This window comes from Drosophila gunungcola, chromosome 3R, assembly GCF_025200985.1.
Source record: "Drosophila gunungcola strain Sukarami chromosome 3R, Dgunungcola_SK_2, whole genome shotgun sequence".
NCBI classification, from domain to species: Eukaryota; Metazoa; Arthropoda; class Insecta; order Diptera; family Drosophilidae; genus Drosophila; species Drosophila gunungcola.
This window is the reverse complement of record NC_069139.1, coordinates 25,332,171-25,353,161: the sequence shown is the minus strand read 5'-3', so window position 1 is coordinate 25,353,161 and position 20,991 is coordinate 25,332,171. Positions and strand designations below refer to the sequence as shown.

At 40.7% G+C, this 20,991-nt stretch overlaps 3 protein-coding genes across 6 annotated transcripts; 2 read left to right on the top strand and 1 right to left on the bottom strand.

Moving 5' to 3' along the window:
* The first annotated feature begins 616 nt into the window (after positions 1 to 616).
* Positions 617 to 4,190, top strand: LOC128251854 (uncharacterized). 4 transcript variants are annotated; one of them, XM_052979088.1, is made up of 6 exons: positions 617 to 868; positions 929 to 1,090; positions 1,387 to 1,494; positions 1,560 to 2,131; positions 2,192 to 2,277; positions 2,341 to 4,190. In XM_052979088.1, exons 1-6 carry the CDS (start codon positions 847 to 849, stop codon positions 4,070 to 4,072), a joined length of 2,682 nt encoding a protein of 893 aa, XP_052835048.1. In that variant the 5' UTR covers positions 617 to 846; the 3' UTR covers positions 4,073 to 4,190. The 4 variants fall into 4 exon arrangements, with proteins under 4 accessions (XP_052835048.1, XP_052835046.1, XP_052835047.1 ...); XM_052979086.1 differs by having other exon boundaries at positions 2,192 to 4,190; XM_052979087.1 differs by having other exon boundaries at positions 1,560 to 2,277.
* Positions 4,191 to 4,375: 185 nt separating this feature from the next.
* LOC128251861 (peroxidase) lies at positions 4,376 to 20,312 on the bottom strand. The gene is made up of 9 exons (XM_052979099.1): positions 19,873 to 20,312; positions 7,472 to 7,641; positions 7,206 to 7,412; positions 6,935 to 7,146; positions 6,113 to 6,857; positions 5,303 to 5,459; positions 4,872 to 5,241; positions 4,704 to 4,809; positions 4,376 to 4,644 (listed from the first exon to the last, which is right to left on the bottom strand). The coding sequence occupies exons 2-9, from the start codon at positions 7,639 to 7,641 to the stop codon at positions 4,536 to 4,538; spliced, it is 2,076 nt and encodes a 691-aa protein (XP_052835059.1). The 5' UTR covers positions 19,873 to 20,312; the 3' UTR covers positions 4,376 to 4,535.
* Positions 12,710 to 14,324, top strand: LOC128251872 (adenylosuccinate lyase). The gene is given in 2 exon segments (XM_052979112.1): positions 12,710 to 13,570; positions 13,572 to 14,324. Coding segments are annotated over 2 exon segments (1,446 nt in total). The 5' UTR covers positions 12,710 to 12,772; the 3' UTR covers positions 14,220 to 14,324.
* Positions 20,313 to 20,991: the final 679 nt, after the last annotated feature.

Here is a 20,991-nt window from a genome sequence, read left to right as displayed (position 1 = left end):
TATTTTAGCATTAAATTATGAGAAATTATTATAAGTATAGTATGGTATAGTACTTATAATTGCCGTTAATTTGTGTCAAGTACTCATAAGGTTGAGCATAATTATGACAAAATTTGCATTTCAGTCTAATCTTAAATAACAGCAAAATAGTAAGCTCTTAATTTTAACAACTACAGAGTTTTGATATTTTTATTTTTAAGTCATTATTAACTTGTTCAATAAATAGCACAAAAAACTAATTTAAGGCAAAAATTGTATAAACTAATAAAAATGGTTTTCTATTTCATAAAATTTAAATTTTAAATAAATAAAAAACATAAAACTAGTTAAACGTAGCCAGAATTTACCTAAATTGCTTAAGTGGCAACACTGTGAAATATGCTGCGCCGGCGCCTAGAATGTGACTTACGCATACGAAGAAGTCCAAGAACACGATATTTTACGAGAACCGCAAAAACATATATATATATATAAAGATCCCTATACAAAAAAAAATAATTGATTGAGATTTATGCTGATGTGCCTTAACATATCAGGTGGGCCATGAAAAACACACAATTACTGTCAGTCCTCGTATTAAGGATCCAAAACAACACACCCAGTCCAGTGGGTGAGTAATACGAATAAAATCTGAGCTCTATATTTCCAAAAAATTCGATTGTAACTGTAACTAACCAATTATATTATCCTTTGCTGGGGATAAGTTTGAAACCAGAACTCGATATTGACTGCGAGTTCCGAAAGGAGCAAATTGGCAGATTTCGAGCCAACACAGTCCGTGATTATTCCCGTGGCGGACCTGGAATCGGAAGGGATGGCAAACAACTCACTGATTATACTTTCAAAATGAAAGGGACCCCAAAGAAAGGTAATCGGTTTAAATACAAATATTATATTTATATTTTTTGGTGTTTTTATGAACTTATAGAAGGATTCTCAGAATTTGCGGACAAAGATCCAAAACGGCTGACAATCGAGGACAACACCACGCAGGTCAAAAATAAGATCCATAGCTCACCAAACTCCTACAAAGATGACTTCTTTAACACAAATTGCAATTTTGTGCTCTACAAGGACTCGAACCCACCCGGTAAGTGAGTGAAATTTCAAATTTTAAATACATATATTTATATTTATTTATATTTATGGCAAAAATTAAGCATTAGCAATTGTCCAGCAATTTTTTTTATTTGTTTGTGACTCAGAATTGCCAGAGCTTTTAATAATAACGCAACTTCAATAACTTTTTCATAATTTCTCAAACATTATATGGCTTATGACTTTTCAGTTTTATTAGGATTTGGGTTGAAAGAGAGTTGTAGCAGGCATACATTTGTTCCATTCGCATTTTTATGAATTTTATTTATTTTATTTTATTTAATACAGCAAAAGCTAAAGATCGGGGCCTGGCCAAAGAATCTTCAGACGAAAAGGCGTCTTCAACCGTCAATAGTCCGATTCTAGTAAATCCATTGACTGAAATCAGACGTTTAGGTGAGTATGCTTCGTTTGTCCCTCCCCAAAGCAGCAGTCTTAGAATTCTTTTCCACTGATAATAGGACCTCCAGCATTGACGAAATATAAAAAGAAAGTCATTAATTTTGAAAGAGAGTATAAGAAAAACAAAAAAGGAAAGAAACAAAAGAAGGAAGGAAATGTACAGGAACCATTAATAGATCTGAACAATAAGAACAAGATCAGAGCGGAGCTTCAAAAGAGGTACTCCTATGTGCCGATTGTGAGAATAAAGGTCCGCCCAAAATTCTATAAGGCCTTCAAAAGTCATAGAAAATGGCTAAGGGCCGAGCACAGACTCAAGCAAATCGAGCAAACACATTATTGTACACCCATTCAAAATTGTTTTACTAAGACTTCGGAAGAGCAACGTTTCCAAATGCGAAAAATCTTGAATGTTCGACCCCGAAAGATCGTAAAACCATATTGCATACCAAAAATTGTGGTACCCAAGCCAGTTGAGGAAAGTGTAAAAAACACAGTTTCAAGCTGCTCGTTGATCAACAAACCCATCGAGGCAATAGACCGGGGTCAGAGATTGAAGAACCTTCTAATGGATAGCAAACGCCTAAGGAATCAGGAAAAATTGCACCATCTGGTACTTCCCAAGGATCCGGTAAAGGCATTCTACTTACCCACTCTCGAGCGAAGAGAAAGTTTTAAATCCAGTTTACAGCTCCTAGATTCCCAAAAAAAAAGTGTGGAAATAGAACAGAAAATCGATTTTGAAAGTGCCAGGACCTATCACACCAGCACTTCAGGGTTAAGTAATCCAATGGGCGAGACTCCATCAAGTACTAATCTCAGTTCTCTCTCCACCTGCAGTTTGCCTGCATCGCCGAAAGCTCCTTCCATTTCCACCCAATATTACGAAGCCCAACAACCGGCGGAAACTTTGAATTCCTGCATGGGTGTACCCGAAAAACCTCAACTGAAAGTATTATTTGAAAGAAAAGGCACAGAAATGCGTGGGAAAAAGAAATTTGGCCTACGTTGTGGTGTACCAAAAGCATTACCAAAAACATTTTTAAGTAAACACCGAGAGCAGGTGAAAAGAACTCCTGCAGACGATTTGGAAGTCCCGAATGTGAAATACTTACCTTTAAGAGGCGATTTCAGGAGTTATTTCGAGTTGGATAGCGTTACCCTCCAGATTCTCCATTGGATGGCCAGAATGCGTTTTAAGGACGGCCAGATCGAGGGCCAGAAGAGGATTTGTAACTATTTGGTGCACTTTTACAGGACGCGTTTGCTTCACGATGGTCTGTTCCTCCATTGGTTCGTCAACGAGGGCTTCTTTCCGGCTCACTATCTATTAGAGAAACTATCCGCCGAAGAGCTGAAGGCCTTGACCAATACCCAGCTAGACAATGACATATTTAAGTATATAAATCGCGTAAACAGGCCTGATCAGGAGCAAATACGCTTCACATTCCAGATGGCCCACCTGATGGTGACGTCCTACTTTAGGGTGCTTTACCATCGGGCCATCTCCGAAAGTCGACCGTCAAAGGAGAGATTTTTGCTCAGGTGTCGCTTTGCCGTTTCGATGGTGGAACATTATCAGCAGGAGAGAGATCGTCGGTTGTTCAAGGATCGAATCAATTGCTTAAAACTTATGGATTGGGCCCTGCGTCACGAGTGTCGCGTCAAACAGCTCTTCGATGAGCCCATCAGCTATGCCAAGGAGCGGGCCGGCCTAGAGAACAGTGTGGTGATGCGGACGCCCAATTTGCAGTCCTTGAAGGAGTTCTACCATCGAGGCGTTCTGCCGCGACCCGATGCTTTGGCCATTAATCCCATGGCTTCGAGTATCAGGCGTTATCCCGATAAAGAGCGAGTTCGACCCCTCGACTTTCGGTGTGCCATTCAGGGTTGTCTCAGCGGCCTAAACTCGCAGACCCTAATGGCCCACTTCCTCACTGACCACTGTCGCCGCATGGAGGAGCTCTGGCTAACGGATCGCATGGTTTTGCTCTTCTATCCAAGCTCCTACCCTCCCATGCAGATCTACTGCATCTGTGTGATCGCTTTGCTGGACAAGATGCCATGCAGCTTAATGCCACAACCCAGGATTATTCTCAACGAAGAGTTGCCCTCGAAACTTCTCTATTTCGCCGGACATATACCCTGTTTCTTGATGTTCGCCCAGGTTGCCAGAAAGGATGTTGAAGACCACGCAAAACGGAAGCTTTCACACGCGCCAATAGCCGGTAAGGATCCACTAGGTCCACTCGACGAGGATCATGCCACCATATTTGTCTTTTGGCTGGCCATAGCCGACTTTGATTATTCGAATGTCGGCTGTCGACTTTATGTTTATTGCCAGGATCGCAGCGTCAGAGGCAGGTCCCTTTTGGACTTTATGAAAATGTCAGAATTCAAGAGCGTGGCACATATGATCACCAATTATCCGAAAAGCTATCTGGCCATAGATTATCCCACAATGGTGTCGCTTACCAAGGATTTCAAAGAGCTCGTCTTTATCGAAGTGCGCTATGACAATAAGTTGGTTGACAATTTAGATGATTCTGGCGATGAGACCTTTGATGTCTGAGCGCGGGAGGATTGGTTCTAGATTAATATTATCTTTTATAATTTAATTTATATGCCCATTGCCTTTGCATATAAATTTTGATATGCCTAAGTTTTACAAATTGCTATGTAAATTTCAATAAACAACTTATGCCGCTGTGGGTATTAAATTTATAAATATTTTTTTTTAGAAAGAATTATAGGGAACACAAATAAGATTTATTTGATTCTGCCAAATCAAACTATGAAATTATTAAAAACGTTTGTGCCTACGTTAAAGGATGATCCATTTTAATATCTAGCAATATCTAGAAAAGCAACAATAGTCTTGTAATGGTAAGGGCTTTATTTCTGTACATCAGTTTGGGGAATTATCATACAAAGGGACAAAGGGGTGATTGCATTTATGTTTATGTTACTGATTAGGCTAAAGGTATTTTGTATTCAACTAGTTAATAATAGATCGCCGAGCGAAGAGCCGGAGATCACTTCTTTCCGTAATGGGCGGAGGGATCTACCGCGGCATATGGCTTTTGATCAATCCACTTGGTGAGGTCGACTTGTGGAATATTTGAGCACGGCATGATGGGATTCCTAGAAAAAGATCGTAAGATTCATAGATATTCAATTAAATGTACTTAAGTTCTATTTACGCATGGGAAACTGTCCTGAAAGCCTCGGGCTGCATTGATGAAATGTGGTTGCCATTGTCGCACAATAGGCGAGCCATACTCGCCTTTCGCAGCTCTTCCAATTGATCTATGAAGGAAACGTTAATTTACTTTGATGTTATTCTAAGTAATGGGTTTCAATTCAATTACCAGGAGTGAATCCAGTGAGCTTGTCCCCATTCTCGAAGAAGAACCGATCGCCCACGCGGGTTCTGTAGAACTGTTCGGTGAGGATGCAAAGGAAGGTGGGTCCCGCCAAGGCTCCGGCCACGTGGGCCTCCAATGAGGCTCCCACAGTCAGGTCCACGTCGTCATGACTTTCGTACAGCGACTTCAGTTTCTCCAGAATTGGGGGACTGATCAGGTCACCGTACTCCTCCCACGAATGGGCACGTCTCAGTCCGCAGAATTCCCTCATGTCGTTGTAGGAGGCCAGACCGTGATCGCGATTGCGCTGAATGTCCAGGGAACGCAGATCCGAACCGAACGGCATGTTCCTCCTGAACAGGAAGTGCTTGATCTAGACAAACAAATTCCATAGGTGAGATAGGTAAATCACATTTGATGTTTGTGCTCCCAACCTGTTTGTCAAAGTTGATATCTGTCAGCTCCTCAGGCTGTGTGGCATGTCCTCTGGTCAGGGAATCAAAGTTATCTCCCACCTCGATAATGCCGGGACGATTGAACCAATCGCTGAGGGTCAGAGATCCGAGAACTTGTCGCAGCTCAGACAGAAGGCTGCAATGAGATTTTTTACATTAAATTTTAAATATATATAACAAATTAAAAAAAATGTACTATTCATTAAATTAAACAGGACAGTAAAATCTGATTTTATTTGACGGACAATGATGGTTCGTAGTGGTTGGAACAAAGGTTAAAACATATATTTAAAAATCTATAGGATTAATTTTACTTAAAATATGATGAATTTTTTAGTGCAGATCTTAAGAATGGGATCTATGCGATACAATAATCTACATTAACATAAACTTTTTTTTCTTTTCAAACTGCGATAAGAAAGTATAAGTTATATACGTTGAAGCCCATTGGCCTGCACTAAAACTGTGCTGTGTAGAGTTATCTATCAATCAAAGCCCTCAATGTATATTGGTATTTCGCTATTCAATTAGTAAAATAATTCAGATGTTACCCTAATTTGTAGTTTCCATTATTTTAATCGGTTTCACAAACGTTTTTAAGAAGTTTATAATTTGGATATTATCAAACGAAATTGTGAACATTAAAAAAAAGCTTTTCTGCTTTATCTAAAATGTAGCTATCTTGCGATATATTTATATCTTTAAACAGTTGCGTTGATAAAGAAAGCCTCTTAAATCTAATCTATCTTAAGGCTTTAACTTTGAACTTTATCGTAGATCTGTACTTACTCCAAACGACCTTCAATCTGGGAGTGGAAGTATCTGAAAGCGGCCGTGGCATGTTCATTCAGCACGGAAGGATCGATATTATGATCGAAGTCGTTAATATAGCTGCCTGATGGAGCCTTATAGATCAGTCGGTTCTTAAGCATGTTCTCGCCTCCCAGGAATATGGGCAGCCATTCGTAGAAACTGATTTGTTGGTACTGGGCAATGTTGATCTTGCGCGCCTCCTGGAACAGCGTGCGATCATCGTAGTGGGGATTCAGGGCCGACAAATGGTCCGCAATGCGGTTGTGCTCACGCAGCAGGACCGTCTGGAGGATGGCCAGTCCCGGGTTCTGGTTGACCCTCACATCACCGGAACGGTAGCACACCTCGCTGGCATCCACGGCATCGCAATCGCCGGTGACATTTCGGGAAAGTGGCATCCACTTGGCGCCGTTACGCTCCTCCACGATCATCCGGCCGCCCTGGAACTCTCGGATATCGCTGTTCTGCTGAATGGAGTTGCCGTAGACCAGCGAGAGATCCAAGTAGGAGGTGACCACCGTTATCTGCTCCGCCGGACCGCCGCGGTACTGACAATTGGAGTCGCGGTCCGTCAAGGTGCGCACAAAATTGAGGCACTCGGTGCCCACCTGGGAATACGCTGGATCGTGGGGCGGCACAATAATGGCGAAGCAGGTTTTGTGGGCGGTGTCCAAGCCAATCAGCCGTCCATCGTCGGTGCAGCAGCGCGTGGGATGCTTTTCTGTGGGAGGTGGTGTATAAAATGGGGGGATGTTTATCAAATTTCTGAGGGCAACAAATATTAATAAGGATACTTACTCGACTGAGTGCCTCCCGCCTGCATGCTCATGTCGTGGGTCATGATCTGGCCCCACTGCATGTTATGCAGCGTGAACTCTGGATCGGGTACATCCTGCTCCCCGAAAGCCACCAAGGAGACCAGTCGGGCACTGGGCAGTTCGTCTCCTGACACTGATCTCGTGGGTGCCGATATGCCATCGGCATACTTGGGTGTCATCAGGCGACCATACCTAAGGGAAACTTTATTGATTATAACATGTCACACTCTAGGTTACTTCCCAGTTATTACCTGGAGTTGGCCACTCCCAAGCCGGGTCGCTCCAGGTGATTGCAAGATCCGTCCAGCGTGCGGTAAGAAGTCTTCTCGCAAACTGCCGGAGGAGCAGCACACGACACTTGACCCGCCGTGGGAAAACTGTAGCCGTAGGCCGACACCGGAGGACTTGCAGGTGCCGAAAATGGATGTTGGGGAGCGGGCGACGTGGGAAGGCTATTCCTAAGAGAAATTCATACATTGTTAATACAAAACTATGAGCGGTATTTCCTAAGACTTACCCTATTACATAGGGAGCTGAGCCTTGGAGGTAACTGAATCCATGATAATCGGGAAAAGCTGGTTGAGGATGATTGTGGACTATATGGTAGCCCGAGGATACTTTTAGGCAAAGTGCATTTGAGACGAACCCCAAAAGGGCCAAGAGTAAAAGATCCCGCGCCCTTGTCATCTAAAATAAAAGAGGAAATGTGCTAATAAGTTGGGGTTTGTCCTCTGTTAACACAAAATACCATCTAAAACAACAAAGGTAAACCCAATTTTTTTAAACGGTATTTTTCTTTCCTGTGCAAAGCAAGACATATTAATCATGAAATTCATAGTTCCTCTGTTAACACTAAATAGGAATTTAAAATTTCCTAAATTTCCAAGAATATTTATATAGCAACAAAATTGTAACTAAATCTAAATCCTTAATGTGCTTTGCACTTGCCCCGATGTATTATAGCATAACATTTAGCCAATCCAATTTAACGCAATAAAAAATGTAAAATTTGTGAGGTATTTTCCTTTCCTGTGCGAGGCAAGACATAATAATCATGAATATTGTAGTCCAAGGTCTGCGCAATTTACGGACAGCGACAATCTTTCGATATGGCATCCTGAACTACATGGGAAAAAGTTGTTAGCACACCTAACACATTCGGCAATTTACGTGGTGCAGGTATGGTAACCCACATAAAAAGCAAACTTTTTGCAGAGGTACCTGCGCTTGGCCAAAAGAGCATACTTTGTATGTATACTATCGGCTGCTTAGAGCCAACACCACCGACTTGGACAAGTTGGACACATTGGACACATTTCATGTTCGCCGGCTGCAGACGGCAAGTGAACTACAACTGGAACGTTTTGCATTTTTTGCGGCAGCCGATCGATCTGGACTCCGACTCCTTTGGCTCACATATGGTCACAACTGGTTTCATCACCGTTTTGGTGCGCATTCATTATTATTTATTGCGACATTTTAGTACGAACATGTTCATTGCTCAGGCCAGCTTTCTGGCTATTATGTGTACTATATGGTATTGGCCCAAACCGAACCCCAAACACCCAGCTAAGAGCTAAAATCTGAGCACAATGAAATGGATTCAGATTCGTGTGCTTGCCGCGCAAGCGTGAAAAGTCTCATAATTGTTTTATGGCAACGGCATATTTGACCAATTTGCAAGCTACTTATGTAAACCGACCGAATCGACAGTAATGGTTAGCTTTACATAATGAATTTGTCTGCGGCCCCGTTCGTTCTGCCGACTGAGCCAAGTCATTCCCAACCTTTTTCACAAAAGGCCAGCTGCATTTGCATGCAAATCCGCATCCATCGGCAGCGGCAGCGGCCGCCGTGGCAGAAACCACACAAAATAAAACAAAGGCAGCCTCTGACAATGTTTTAATTGCCATGCCGTGCAGAACAATGGACCAGACAACAATTCGAGTTCGTGCCATGAGTCTTACACTTTCCTGGACCCTGAGTCTCAAATAGATCGGTCGATTGGAGGTGGCCCTCTCCAGGAAACCCACGCCTACACTTCTAACAAAAGTGCTTGAGTACTTAATGGAGTTGTTAAAGTTATTTAGTTCTTTATTTGTTTGTAAAATTTCTTTACCAAACTGGTGTTTTAAACTTTATCATACCACCCATTTGAGTATAAAATTGATATTAAACTGTTAATTTTAATTTATATTATTATATCCTAAGAAATTTTACGTTATGTGAGGAAAAGTCTTTTGAAATTTACAACTTAATTAACATATAAACGAAAATGTGTGAAGGCTGTCAAAATTACCTGTAAATTGTGTAACTGAAGATAATATTAATGATTATTTATTAATTGAATGATTGACCTTTGTAAAAGTATTTTGTACTTTCAAGCCTGCTATCCCCACTTTGTTCCTTTTGTATTGTAGTCTGGGCTACAAAACTAGCCAACTTGCATTCAATATTTTGCTGAGTGCATCTCTTAGGTTTCTAAATTCAAATGGGGTCAGCGAGTGATTGGAACCGACGATTGGCTGGATTTTAAAAACAGCAACGCCAACGTCGCCGCTTGTCAATAGGATATAGCGCCGCCGCGTACTCGAGTCTCAATTTGATTTTGAATTGCAGTCTCAGGCGGACACGCCAAGGCAATCCATATGCAAGTTAGCACAGAAAACAGCAGCCGTTGGTCACGGCCGTCATCTACATTGTTGATCTTAATGAGCCGCAACTAAGCACGATTGACTGGGACATAAAAATATCTGATATTGATATCGCTAAAATCTGTAACAGAACACATCTAGTCGATATTTGGATCGTTTAGATGCACATGTATCATTTAAAATGGTCACAGGAATGGTGCTGACATGTCTAAGCGATATTCTACGACCCGCTTCAATGCACAACTTTAATCTGAATTGACCATGCAGTCCCTTTCTAAAAAATTAATGCATGCATATATTGCTTACCAACCACAATAGCCACAAATTCTTTAAGCAAAGGCATGACTAAGGCACTTGGATTACTTGAAGAAAATAAACCTTTCATTTTTGAGTTTAGAAATACATACGATTTAAGAAAGGTACAAATAAAATTGACCAAATAAGATCGAATTGATGAACAAATTTATAACTAAAAGGGTAATGGAAAATAATTAAATACTTATATAAGTTATATTTTATAAGAATTTGGTACCTTCAGAAATGATACAATATTAATGATCCCTCTTATATGTATGAACTTTAAATGAACAGATCAAAATCTGAATTACTTTGCAAACCTTATTTTTATTTCTTTGAATAACATTTGCAATCAATTTGTCCCTAATTTCGTCAAAGTCTTTGTATTTTTTATTGGAACTATTACCTACAGGCATAAAATTGTAGGCCGAAAGTTTGGATAAAAGAATCGGCCAGACTAACCATTAAAGTATTTTTAGTACAACTACATTTTTGGTTGAAACCATAAATAATAAAACAAAGTTGTACGACTCCGAAGTCTGCAAACTATGATTTATAATTGGGTTTGATTGACTTTCCCTAAATTAAGAGCGCATACCAAAGAGTGAGTTATGGTTTTTTAACTACATGGCAACAAAAGATCGACTGAGGAAAATAAAAGCGTTGCGTCATGTTGACGGAAAGGGCCCAATTGGTTTTGGCCATGTCCATACATACTCTTGTGCACTCTTTATCTTTGGATAATTTCGTGATTGACATAGACCATACGTAATGGAGCCATGCACTTATATGCGCAGGTGCACCCAAAACCGAACTTCCATCAAAGGCGTGGCTAACTTGGCCAGGACCAGAGCCAAAATTGGAAATCGCGAGCAAATTTTTTACAACTTTAACGACTTCTAATTAAAAACGAATTTCATATCCCGAGCTATTTGCTGATCATTAACGTGTAAAATAGTCCATGGGACGCCGCGCTGCCGTGATTGATTTATTGGCTGACTATGGACCATATATATATATATATATCTATATGACTATATCCATATAAGCCGTGCACTATAACCGGAAAGCGACAACATCATTGCAATCGGAGCACGAAGGAGGCAGAGGCATGAAAAACGCGCCGGGAATACGAATACGTGGCGTGCACATTAATCGAGGACATTCCGATTTGTCCAACCGATTCAGTAACAAGCACTAATTGAAATGGCCATTGCCATTTAAAAGGAAAGTGTCCCAAGCGTCGGGCACCTAAAAGTGGCGCCCGGGGTTTGAGTTGCGCTGGCCCATCAGAAGTCTGACAGCTGCTCTGGAATTTTTGTTTTACGGGCCCCCGGCTGTCGCAACACTCGAAATCCGCGCGTTAATTACAAAATGTGTGTGTGCTATTTCAGATCAAAATTTATGCAAGGCAATGTCAGCTTTTTGTCAAAACGCCGTCAATATGCGATATTCAATATGCGATTTCATAGCCAAAGCCAAATCATGTGATTTACGTAACCAGTTAGATTACAAGATCTCGGGGGATCGAGATCTCCTGCCCAGGCCAACGCTCTTGGAACTCCGCCTGGTCACTTATTCATTTGACCACTTGGCCACTGCCGGCGAATATTTTTCTGTCCGCCGAGTTTGGCAGCCATTTGGATGTTTTCACACATGCCAAATGCAATTTGCAATCGCCATAGATGCGACGCACTAATTGATTCTTTACCGTCTTGCGTCCGTTTCGGTGGACCAGTTCTGTTCCGAGTGGTAACTATTTTTGGTGTGTAGTTATTTTTTATGTTTTGGCCCGATGCAAATTAAAATTGTCCATCAAGTGCTTCGCATTTTAGCGATCTGAATGAATTTTACAGTCTTCTTGGTGACAATCGCTTTAAAACTGATTTTTATCTTATGGCGCAACGAATTTTAGCATATTGGTAAAAGAGAATAACACTTATTTTATCTTGTCAACTGTTAAAACTAGTTTAGATATCTAGCAAAATTTATTTTACTCGGTGTTTTATGTTTTTTTTTGTATATGTTTTGCTTTTTTGTCAATTACTAGTCATAACTAGTTTCGGATGATGAAGTTTTTATCTGTAATAAATATCTGTCTTCTCTTTTAAAGTTTAATTTTACGACAAATTTTTAATGTGCTATTTTTACCAAACGACCCAATAAACATGTGCTGACTTTATTCGGTTTTGATTGATTTTTAAATGAATCAAACCGATTTAAGTTAATTTAATTATCTAAACTTTTTAAATTAATTCCCTGAATTTCGATTTTCTAGTCAAAAACAGCAATAGGTTCACTGCTGAGATTTAATCATCGGATTTTCTGGGTTTTGATAGGTAAACGATTATTAATACAAAATGTAATATAACCCTTTTAACAAAGCGGTGGTAAATAATAACTTATTTGCGGTGTTTATAGCTAAAATGCTGTAATTGACTTGGTTTATGTATATAGAAAACTTGGAGGATAAAAAATATTAAGTTAAGCTTCACAAAATTGCAGATTTTATTGGACAATCTTTGTATTTTGAATACTATTTTAAAAGCTTAATTGTTGATTTTTTATGGCTAAGGTGTTTATTAAATACTTCAACATAAACATCAACATAACAGCCCATGAAACTGTAAAAGGTGATTATTTTCGGTTATATTGTTTTTTTAAATAACGTTTTAAATTCGAAGCCATAATTGGTATATTCGGTATGTGAATCTTTCGGTATCTTTGAGCGCCCTGCCGGCGGTCACACTGCTGAGCCACATGTGAGAACCGTTCATTTAGCAACAGTTGTTTTCCGACTCTTCGCCTGCAATTACGCTTAATTTACCTACGGTTTCCCAAATCTGATAGAGGATAATTCCCCAAAGATGGCCAGCAACTACGAGGGCTACAAGTCGCCGCTGAGCACCCGGTACGCCAGCAAGGAGATGCAGTTCCTGTTCAGCGACCAGAACAAGTTCTCCACCTGGCGACGGCTGTGGGTGTGGCTGGCGAGGGCGGAGAGCAGGCTGGGACTCGAGATCAGCGATGCCCAGATCGCTGAGATGGAGCTGCAGATCAGCAACATCGACTTCGAGGCGGCCGCGGCCGAGGAGCGACTCACGCGCCACGACGTGATGGCCCATGTCCATGTCTTTGCCAAACAATGCCCTGCCGCCGCTCCGGTGATCCATCTGGGTGCCACCTCGTGCTACGTGGGCGACAACACGGATCTGATTGTGCTGCGGGATGCCCTCAAGCTGTTACTGCCGCGGGTGGCCAGCGTGATAGCCCGGCTCAGCCAGTTCGCCCAGAGCTACAAGGATCAGCCCACGCTGGGATTCACACACCTCCAGCCAGCCCAGCTGACTACGGTGGGCAAGCGGGCCTGTCTGTGGATCCAGGACCTGATCATGGACGAGCGGGCCCTGTCCCGCTGCCTGGAGGATCTGCGCTTCCGGGGCGTCAAGGGCACCACTGGCACCCAGGCCTCGTTCCTGCAGCTCTTCAACGGCGATGGCGAGAAGGTAAAGCAGCTGGACCAGTTGGTCACCGAACTGGCCGGCTTCAAGAAGGCCTATGCCGTGACCGGGCAAACCTACTCTCGGAAAGTGGACGTGGAGATCGTGGCCGCCCTCTCCAGCCTGGGCACCACCATCCACAAGATGTGCTCCGATCTGCGCATTCCTGGCCTCTCGCAAAGAGCTCGAGGAGCCCTTCGAGAGCACCCAGATTGGGTCTTCGGCCATGGCGTACAAGCGGAACCCCATGCGCTCGGAGCGCTGCTGCGCCCTGGCCCGTCACCTCATCACCCTGTTCAGCAGTGCCGCCAACACCCATGCCACTCAGTGGCTGGAGCGCACCCTGGACGACTCGGCCAACAGGAGGTTGACCCTCTCCGAGTCTTTTCTGGCTGCCGATGCCGCCCTGCTCACTCTGCTGAACATCTCGCAGGGACTAGTTGTCTACCCCAAGGTGATTGAGAGGCACATTGCCCAGGAGCTGCCCTTCATGTCCACGGAGAACATTATCATGGCCATGGTGAAGGCGGGCGGAGATCGGCAGGTGTGCCACGAGAAGATTCGCGTGCTGTCCCAGGAGGCCGGAGCCCAGGTGAAGCAGCACGGCAAGGACAACGATCTGGTGGATCGAGTGCGCAAGGACCCGTACTTTTCGCCCATTTTGGAGCAGCTGGACACCATACTGGATGCCACGACCTTCACTGGACGCGCCAGCGACCAGGTCGGCGAGTTTGTCAGGGAGGAGGTGGAACCCGTGCTGGCACGCTACTCCGAAGCCCTGAAGAGCGTTCAGGACGTCAAGCTGAACATCTAGACGCTCGTTATGTTGCCCTGTTTAAATCCCAGAGTTTGCTTTCGTAAATACACACGTACACTCGCACCTAATCAACTGCGTCAGCCACTGATGCAGTCAACATTATCGCAATAGACTCAATGGGTCGATGGCAGTCGGACTCCCGTCGTGATTTGTCTTTCTGTTTTTGTTTTGCCAGCTTATTTACAATTTATATAAAAAAAACACACAAAAACCACAAGCCTCGAATCGAATCGAACTCGAGCCGACGTTCCTGATCTGAGTAAACATATTTGCCGCCTGTGCCGTTGGCTTTGCCTTTCGCCACTCGGACTGACATATCACGACTCGAATGCTGCCAGCACAGTAGGTCTCTGGGTCTCATGCTGTTGCTTTACTTTTAATTATACAACATATAAACATATAACATAGCCAAGTGCTGAGAATTCTCTTGGGAGTCGCATTTCTTAGGCAGTTGCTACTGGTTGTGAGCTGGAAGATATATCTTATGCTTATGATCAGTTTCCACAATTAAGATTGTTTTGAAGTAATATAAAACTAAAAGTATACGACCCTATCAAATGAAATGTGCAACAAAAGTAAGCTTATCGCCAAGAGGTCGTTTAGATGTTGCTGTTGTTAAATGCATTATCACATTTAATTGACTGTATTCAAAACAGATAAGATTTACAGAGTAAAAATGGAAACTGTTGTGGAGGGCGATTCTGCAATATGTTCAACGTTTTTAAATATGTGTAATATATTAATAATATAAAATTTATTATTTTGTAAACTACAAAGATGTAAACATTCAAATTTAAAAAAAGGCATTCCCAAAATTATATTCAAGAATGAATTAAAGTTCAACTTTTATAACTAAAGCCACAAGCAGTCCCGAAAAATCTTAATTAACAAGTTCAATATTATTACACTTTTGTTTGACAATTTTAAAAGATTAAAAAGTAGAGAATGTCCTTAAGTTTTTCCTCTAGGTAGCAAGCTAAAATTGGCCTTTCTGTGCTGTTAGCTGTTAATATATTTGCTTGTCTGCAATTGGAAGGCATAACAATTTAATCAACCTGACGACAACCGGCATCAAGTTTCCTTTTCGGTTGGACTGATTGCGATGGCTATGATGGCTATGATATGATGAGCCGAACGTGTGCTGCACTTGTGCGAACGATGTGAGACAAGCACTTCAACTAATTGGGCTGAGTGTCGCGCCATGTAAAACAAAGAAATACAAATACACCAGAGACAAGGCAGCGTTTTATGATCCGCTACCTGGTTGAATATTGTATTGACTGACTGCAATTAAATCTAATGTAATTACAATGGTCCGGTTGGCACGCAAAATACGGCAGTGACAATGCCAACCAGAGCAGGGAAAAGTCTTGCAATATGAAAACGGAAGCTAAAGCTACCAAAGACAATTCGTCGTGGGGCACGCGAGATATGTATGCGCGATTTCTTCATTATATCGCACTCGAAAATGTGTTACTGCAATGTCGGCTCGTTTTTCTGGATATGCTTTCACGCAATCTATTCAAAGACCGCCGCCCTTATTTAATAGCACTCCCAGCGCCGTTAATCGTTCGCGACCTTCTTGCCTGGGACTGGGATTATGATATTATGATGTCTGTTGGATTATAATGGTGTCTGTGCTGTGGAAATCCGGAGAGCAAGGAAGCTAATCTCAGGCTTCGTTAGCCAGTCGTGCCGCCAACTATGACAGACGCCCCGTGAATCAGCTAACCGACGAGCGGCTACGGACCAACTGAAGTGGTAATGGGGGCCAATTATGGACGAACCATGTTGCCAATTGCTGCCGTTGACCGTTGCAATGGCGTTGTTTTCGTGGACGGAGACCTTGACTTTGAAACAGACACCGACACCGCCACCGAAATCGAGGCGAATTCAGAGACTCCAGAGTTTGGCTGGAGGTGAAATTGGCAAACTGGTTGAGCCCGAATCGCCGATTGCTTTCATCGGCCTGCATTCAGATCGGTTGGAAGCGATTGGATCACTGCAGTTCGCCGACCGCTTTGGGGATTAAGTCATGGCTATCATATCGCATTACCACCCGTCGTCTCCAACGCGTTATGAAATAGGAATTTAAATATGTAACAAAGCGCGTAAATTGCTTTTATTGCTGACCATAACATGAGTTAGTGCAGGAGTGTTTTCGTTGAACAGCATTGAATAGTCAAAAATATAATAAAAAAAATAACTTAAGCAGATGCACTTTAAAATTTAACACGAGGCAGGAGTTTTTCTATTCGAATTTGCTTCGTTAAATGCTTAGTTTTCTAGTTGATTTTCAATTAAAATACCTAAACGTAAATAATATTGTTTATGGTCTTACGTTCATACGTATGTCGCGAAATGCAAGAAAACTATTCATAACAACTAAAATTAAAAATTTGTTTAAATCCGTATTATTTTAGATTAAAAATATAATAGCCTTGTCCTCATTAATTAATGGTAATTAATTAAGATTAAACCAATTTTTATGTTAGGTTGCGTAATACCTTAATTGTCTGGGCTATTTCCAATTATATTTCTAAGAATCAATCGAAGAAGTTGAATATTATTATATTTCAGATTTAAACGATACTGTTAAGCAATCTTTAAATTATATTGTTTACATTTATAACGATTGCCTTTAAGATTGTCCTGAGCCTTTTGGCAAATGCCCACATATTTTGAAAGTCTGTGCTCATCAGCCACATTCCACAAACTCCGCAGCTAATTAAATATGCGATTGTTTAATTCGTTCGGGTAATTGCAATAATTGGCCGAGCTGGTGGTTCTTGGGCGAACAGCCCGCCATGTGAGGTGCGCACGCGCCGCTCTGTCTGCCATGAAAGAGTCCAATGCGATTGCAGGCTGCGCCTTCGGTTTGGCAAGCCAACTTATGAACGAGCTCGGGTGCAACGCCCGTAAAAACGCCCACTTCTCTAGGTGACCAGTGGCTACGTTTCTCAAGCTATTTTTAGCCATTTAAATGCGTAGTAAGTGCACACAAAATATTGATTTTAATTGGGCGTAAGCCGGTGAAGTTTGTTGCTTTATCTGTGTTTTAGACATATCTCTAAATAATTAACTGGTTTACTTTGGAGTTGCACGAGTTTATTTTTAAGATTTTTTTTCTGTTAGGCTTGTTGGCTTGCTCACGCAATTCTGGATCGTATTCATTAATGTAACCGGATTGGCCTAATTATAGTTATGACTAAACTGAACCCAGAAGTGAATTATGCACATAAGTTCCAATTATGTGCAACTTAACTAATTGGAATGGAGTTTCTTGTTTTCGGGTGATTTATATAGCATTTCCAAAAACTAATGTCTGCCATTGTTGGAGGTGTCGTGACTCGAGGCGCAGGTCTTATTATTTCCCATTCAATAATTTAATTTTATGTGAGATCGACCGACAATGACGGATACAACACCTGCCAAGTCGTCTGCACAGATTTACATACCTGCGACCCAAAGATCGTAAATGACTTCTGGGTTTTAAGCTAAATGCCAGCTCAGAAAAAGCATAGCCGTTAAGACCACCAGGTGAATGGCAAGTCGTCAAATGCAATGAAATATATGAAAGTATTAAGGCACACGTCACTATTGGCTGCGTTTGCATAACAGGCTTAAGATTCCAATCGCGAGAGAAAGTAAAGCCCGTAAGCGTAGTAATTCATGAACGATCGAAAACCGGATACAAATGATCGATTTAAATGTTCTAGATGAATAATTTACCGAGTGCTTAATGGACAGAAGAAAGGAAAATGAATTGTCCATCACATAGAGCATATATCACAGCTGTCAGAGTGTGAGATTTATATCAAAGTACTGTAGCTGTATCACAAACATCGAATTTAGAATGCAATAAATAGAAATCAATTCGAGCCATTCAAAGGCCGCCGCGGGTGCTGATCAATGTGGTTTTTGGTATTTGGTTTTTGTTTTTGGTCGACTGGAAACCTTTGCAGAAAGACCCGCAACGGAAAACTGAAGGTCGCTCGCATTGGATCTCAAAATAATTGTCTTGCTTGTAATTAAAACATTTGTTACTTTCAACGCAATGCTTGGGTCAGTTGTTAACCGCTAAGGCACGAAGTGGTTTTTAAAAACAACGTTTGACCGTAATCTTTGTTAAAATGTGTAATTTAGAGCAGTCTTGCAAACCGGTACGTGTTTTAAGTACGTACAGCTATTGTGCTTCATAATTTGCCTTTAATTATAATACTCATTTTATTCAAAAACCAAAGCTGTTAAGATATATATGTTATTTGAACAAACGTTAGCGTAATTTCGTATCATTAAATTTCTTTAGCATATAAAATAAACTATTTGCAATTGAGGTTTTAAATTTTAAAATAATTACCATTGGACTTAAATCATTTGAAGCCATTAAAGTTGATTGATAGATTTACTGGTTTTTTGAAATCAGTGCGCCCTTAAACCATAAAAGAAACTGTGCGCAAATGTGGTTTCTAATTTTCAAATTGCAGATAAATCTAATTAACCTCCGACTTTATTCATTAAAAGCAATTACTGGAAATTGGTATTAAGCAAATCTGCTTTGATGCAAATCTATTTTTTTTTTTCGTAATTTTCAATTTTGGTGACCTTATTTTTGCCAAATAAAATAACCGTATTCCAATTGTGGTTTCTCATTTGGAGAAAAAACACATAAACATTTTGGTCCCATTTATTTGACAGAACTTATGACGTTTTGTAAATGATTTATCGCTTGCAAAGGGAAAAAACTTAAAAACAAAAACATTATTTTTCAAATCTTTTCATTTTTTTTTCGTTTTTTTTCAGGCAAATAAAGTATTGATTTTCAAAATTTTGTGTTCTTACTTATGGTATGCAAAGAAAAATAATTAAAAATAAAATAGAAGATTTTTAACTTAACATGCTAATATAAGTCCTGCAAGTCCTTGTTCGCAAATAGATATAATTTAATGTAAAATAAATAACTAACTGTTTTTTTAAATATTTTTAAGCAGTTAACTGTCTGAAAATTTAAAGAATTTACCTAGAGTTATCTTATGGCTTGCTAAAATCAAAATCCTTTTGTAGGTTTTTAAAAATGGTTTACTGTCATGTTACAAATTAGTAAATTTCTGGAATCAAAGATTTCTTTGTAGACTTGTTGCTATTAAATTGCGCTACCGCACCTTTTGCTATACTTAAGCTTCGAGCGATTACCATTTTTTTAAGTCTTACGTTTTAAAGAAAAATATTAGAAAACATATATTTGTCAATATTGGTGTTTTTTTTTTAGTTTTTAAGCAAACAAAATAAACAATGTTCACTTTTTTTATTGATTTTTTAACTTTTTTAACTTTTGGTATTGTATTTCCACAATACTTAACATGCTAATAAAAGTCTAACAAAGCACAGACCTCAAAATTTATTTTTTATTTGCAAAAAAAAAAAAAAACCATTTTACTATATTTGTCCCACATATTTTTTTATTGTTTTTAAGATTTTTAAAATTATTGGATAATTTTCATTTCTTTTCTCGTTTTATTGTTTAAAAATTTAAAGATTTAGAGATTTTGGAAATCGTAGATTTTTTGCAGACTTGTTAGGTCATAAAATGATTGTGTATATTCACACTACAAAATTGCGTTAGCGCACTTTTCACAGAAACTATACTTACAGTAGCTTCAAGCGAATATCCTTTCTCCCGACGATTAATCAACAGTTTATTTGCGAAGACAATGTAGTTCTTTCACTTTTATTGCTTACGCTTTTGGTGAAGGGGCCGGAGGGGTATTCCCTCGTGGTACGCAAACACCGTATTTACAATCCACCAATTTCGAGTGCGCAATCGCGAATTCCACGCTGAGGTGAGCAAATTGCTTTGAATTATGTTGGTTTTCGCGATTACTATTGACGTGAAAACAGTTCACAGTTTAATTAGCCGCCGCAGCCACTGGTCGCAGCTTTGCACCTGCCCACCAAATCGAGGGCTAAGCGCTAATCCGTGGACGATTAAATTGGATATACACTATGTATTGGTGCTGTACTGTATCGGTACTGTGGTTCGGATCGGTTGGTTAACTGTGGCAAAGGCCCAAGGCGAACTAACTGCGCTGCCGCTGAATTTGGGCCTTTTATAACGAATGCGCAGCGCTGCGCCTGCGCAAACGCTATAAAGTAGCTACAGCGTTAGCGTTTGGCAGCCGCATATCCGCGGAGAGCAGGCCGGTTCCACTGTACTTGTGTCTGCGAGTGTGTAAATCAAAAACCTCTGCCCGCTTTTTGCTCTCTGCTCCAATTTAATAGCGCTATTGAAAACACAGCCTTATGCTTTATGTAATTTATGTTCGGACAGTTGTCGTTTTTGGCCAGGACTTGCATATCTTGGGCATGTTTAACGTGTGCTTAATGTTATTGGTTATTGGTTATTGGTCTTTATCGCTCAGGTGACAATGGGGATCAGCCATCGTGTGACCTTTTTAAGTGCCTACTTCTGTAACGTGGGCACCCAGCGGTGACCTAGAAAGCTTTTCTTTCGAAAATGTTTCGAAACCAACGTCTTGTGTGTGTCACTGGCTCTGCGTGACCGTCGTTATGGCTAATTGTTTTCATTAATTAAACATTGAGGCCGTCCTAGAGCTTAATGTACAAAAAATGGGGACATGTGCAACGACGCCCAATAAAGTTTTGTGGGAATGCAAAAATTAAGAAATGCAGTAGTGTGTTGAAAGCCAAAAGATGAATATAAATAAACCATGAAACTATCAGCGTTACAATTACTTTATACATTTTAATT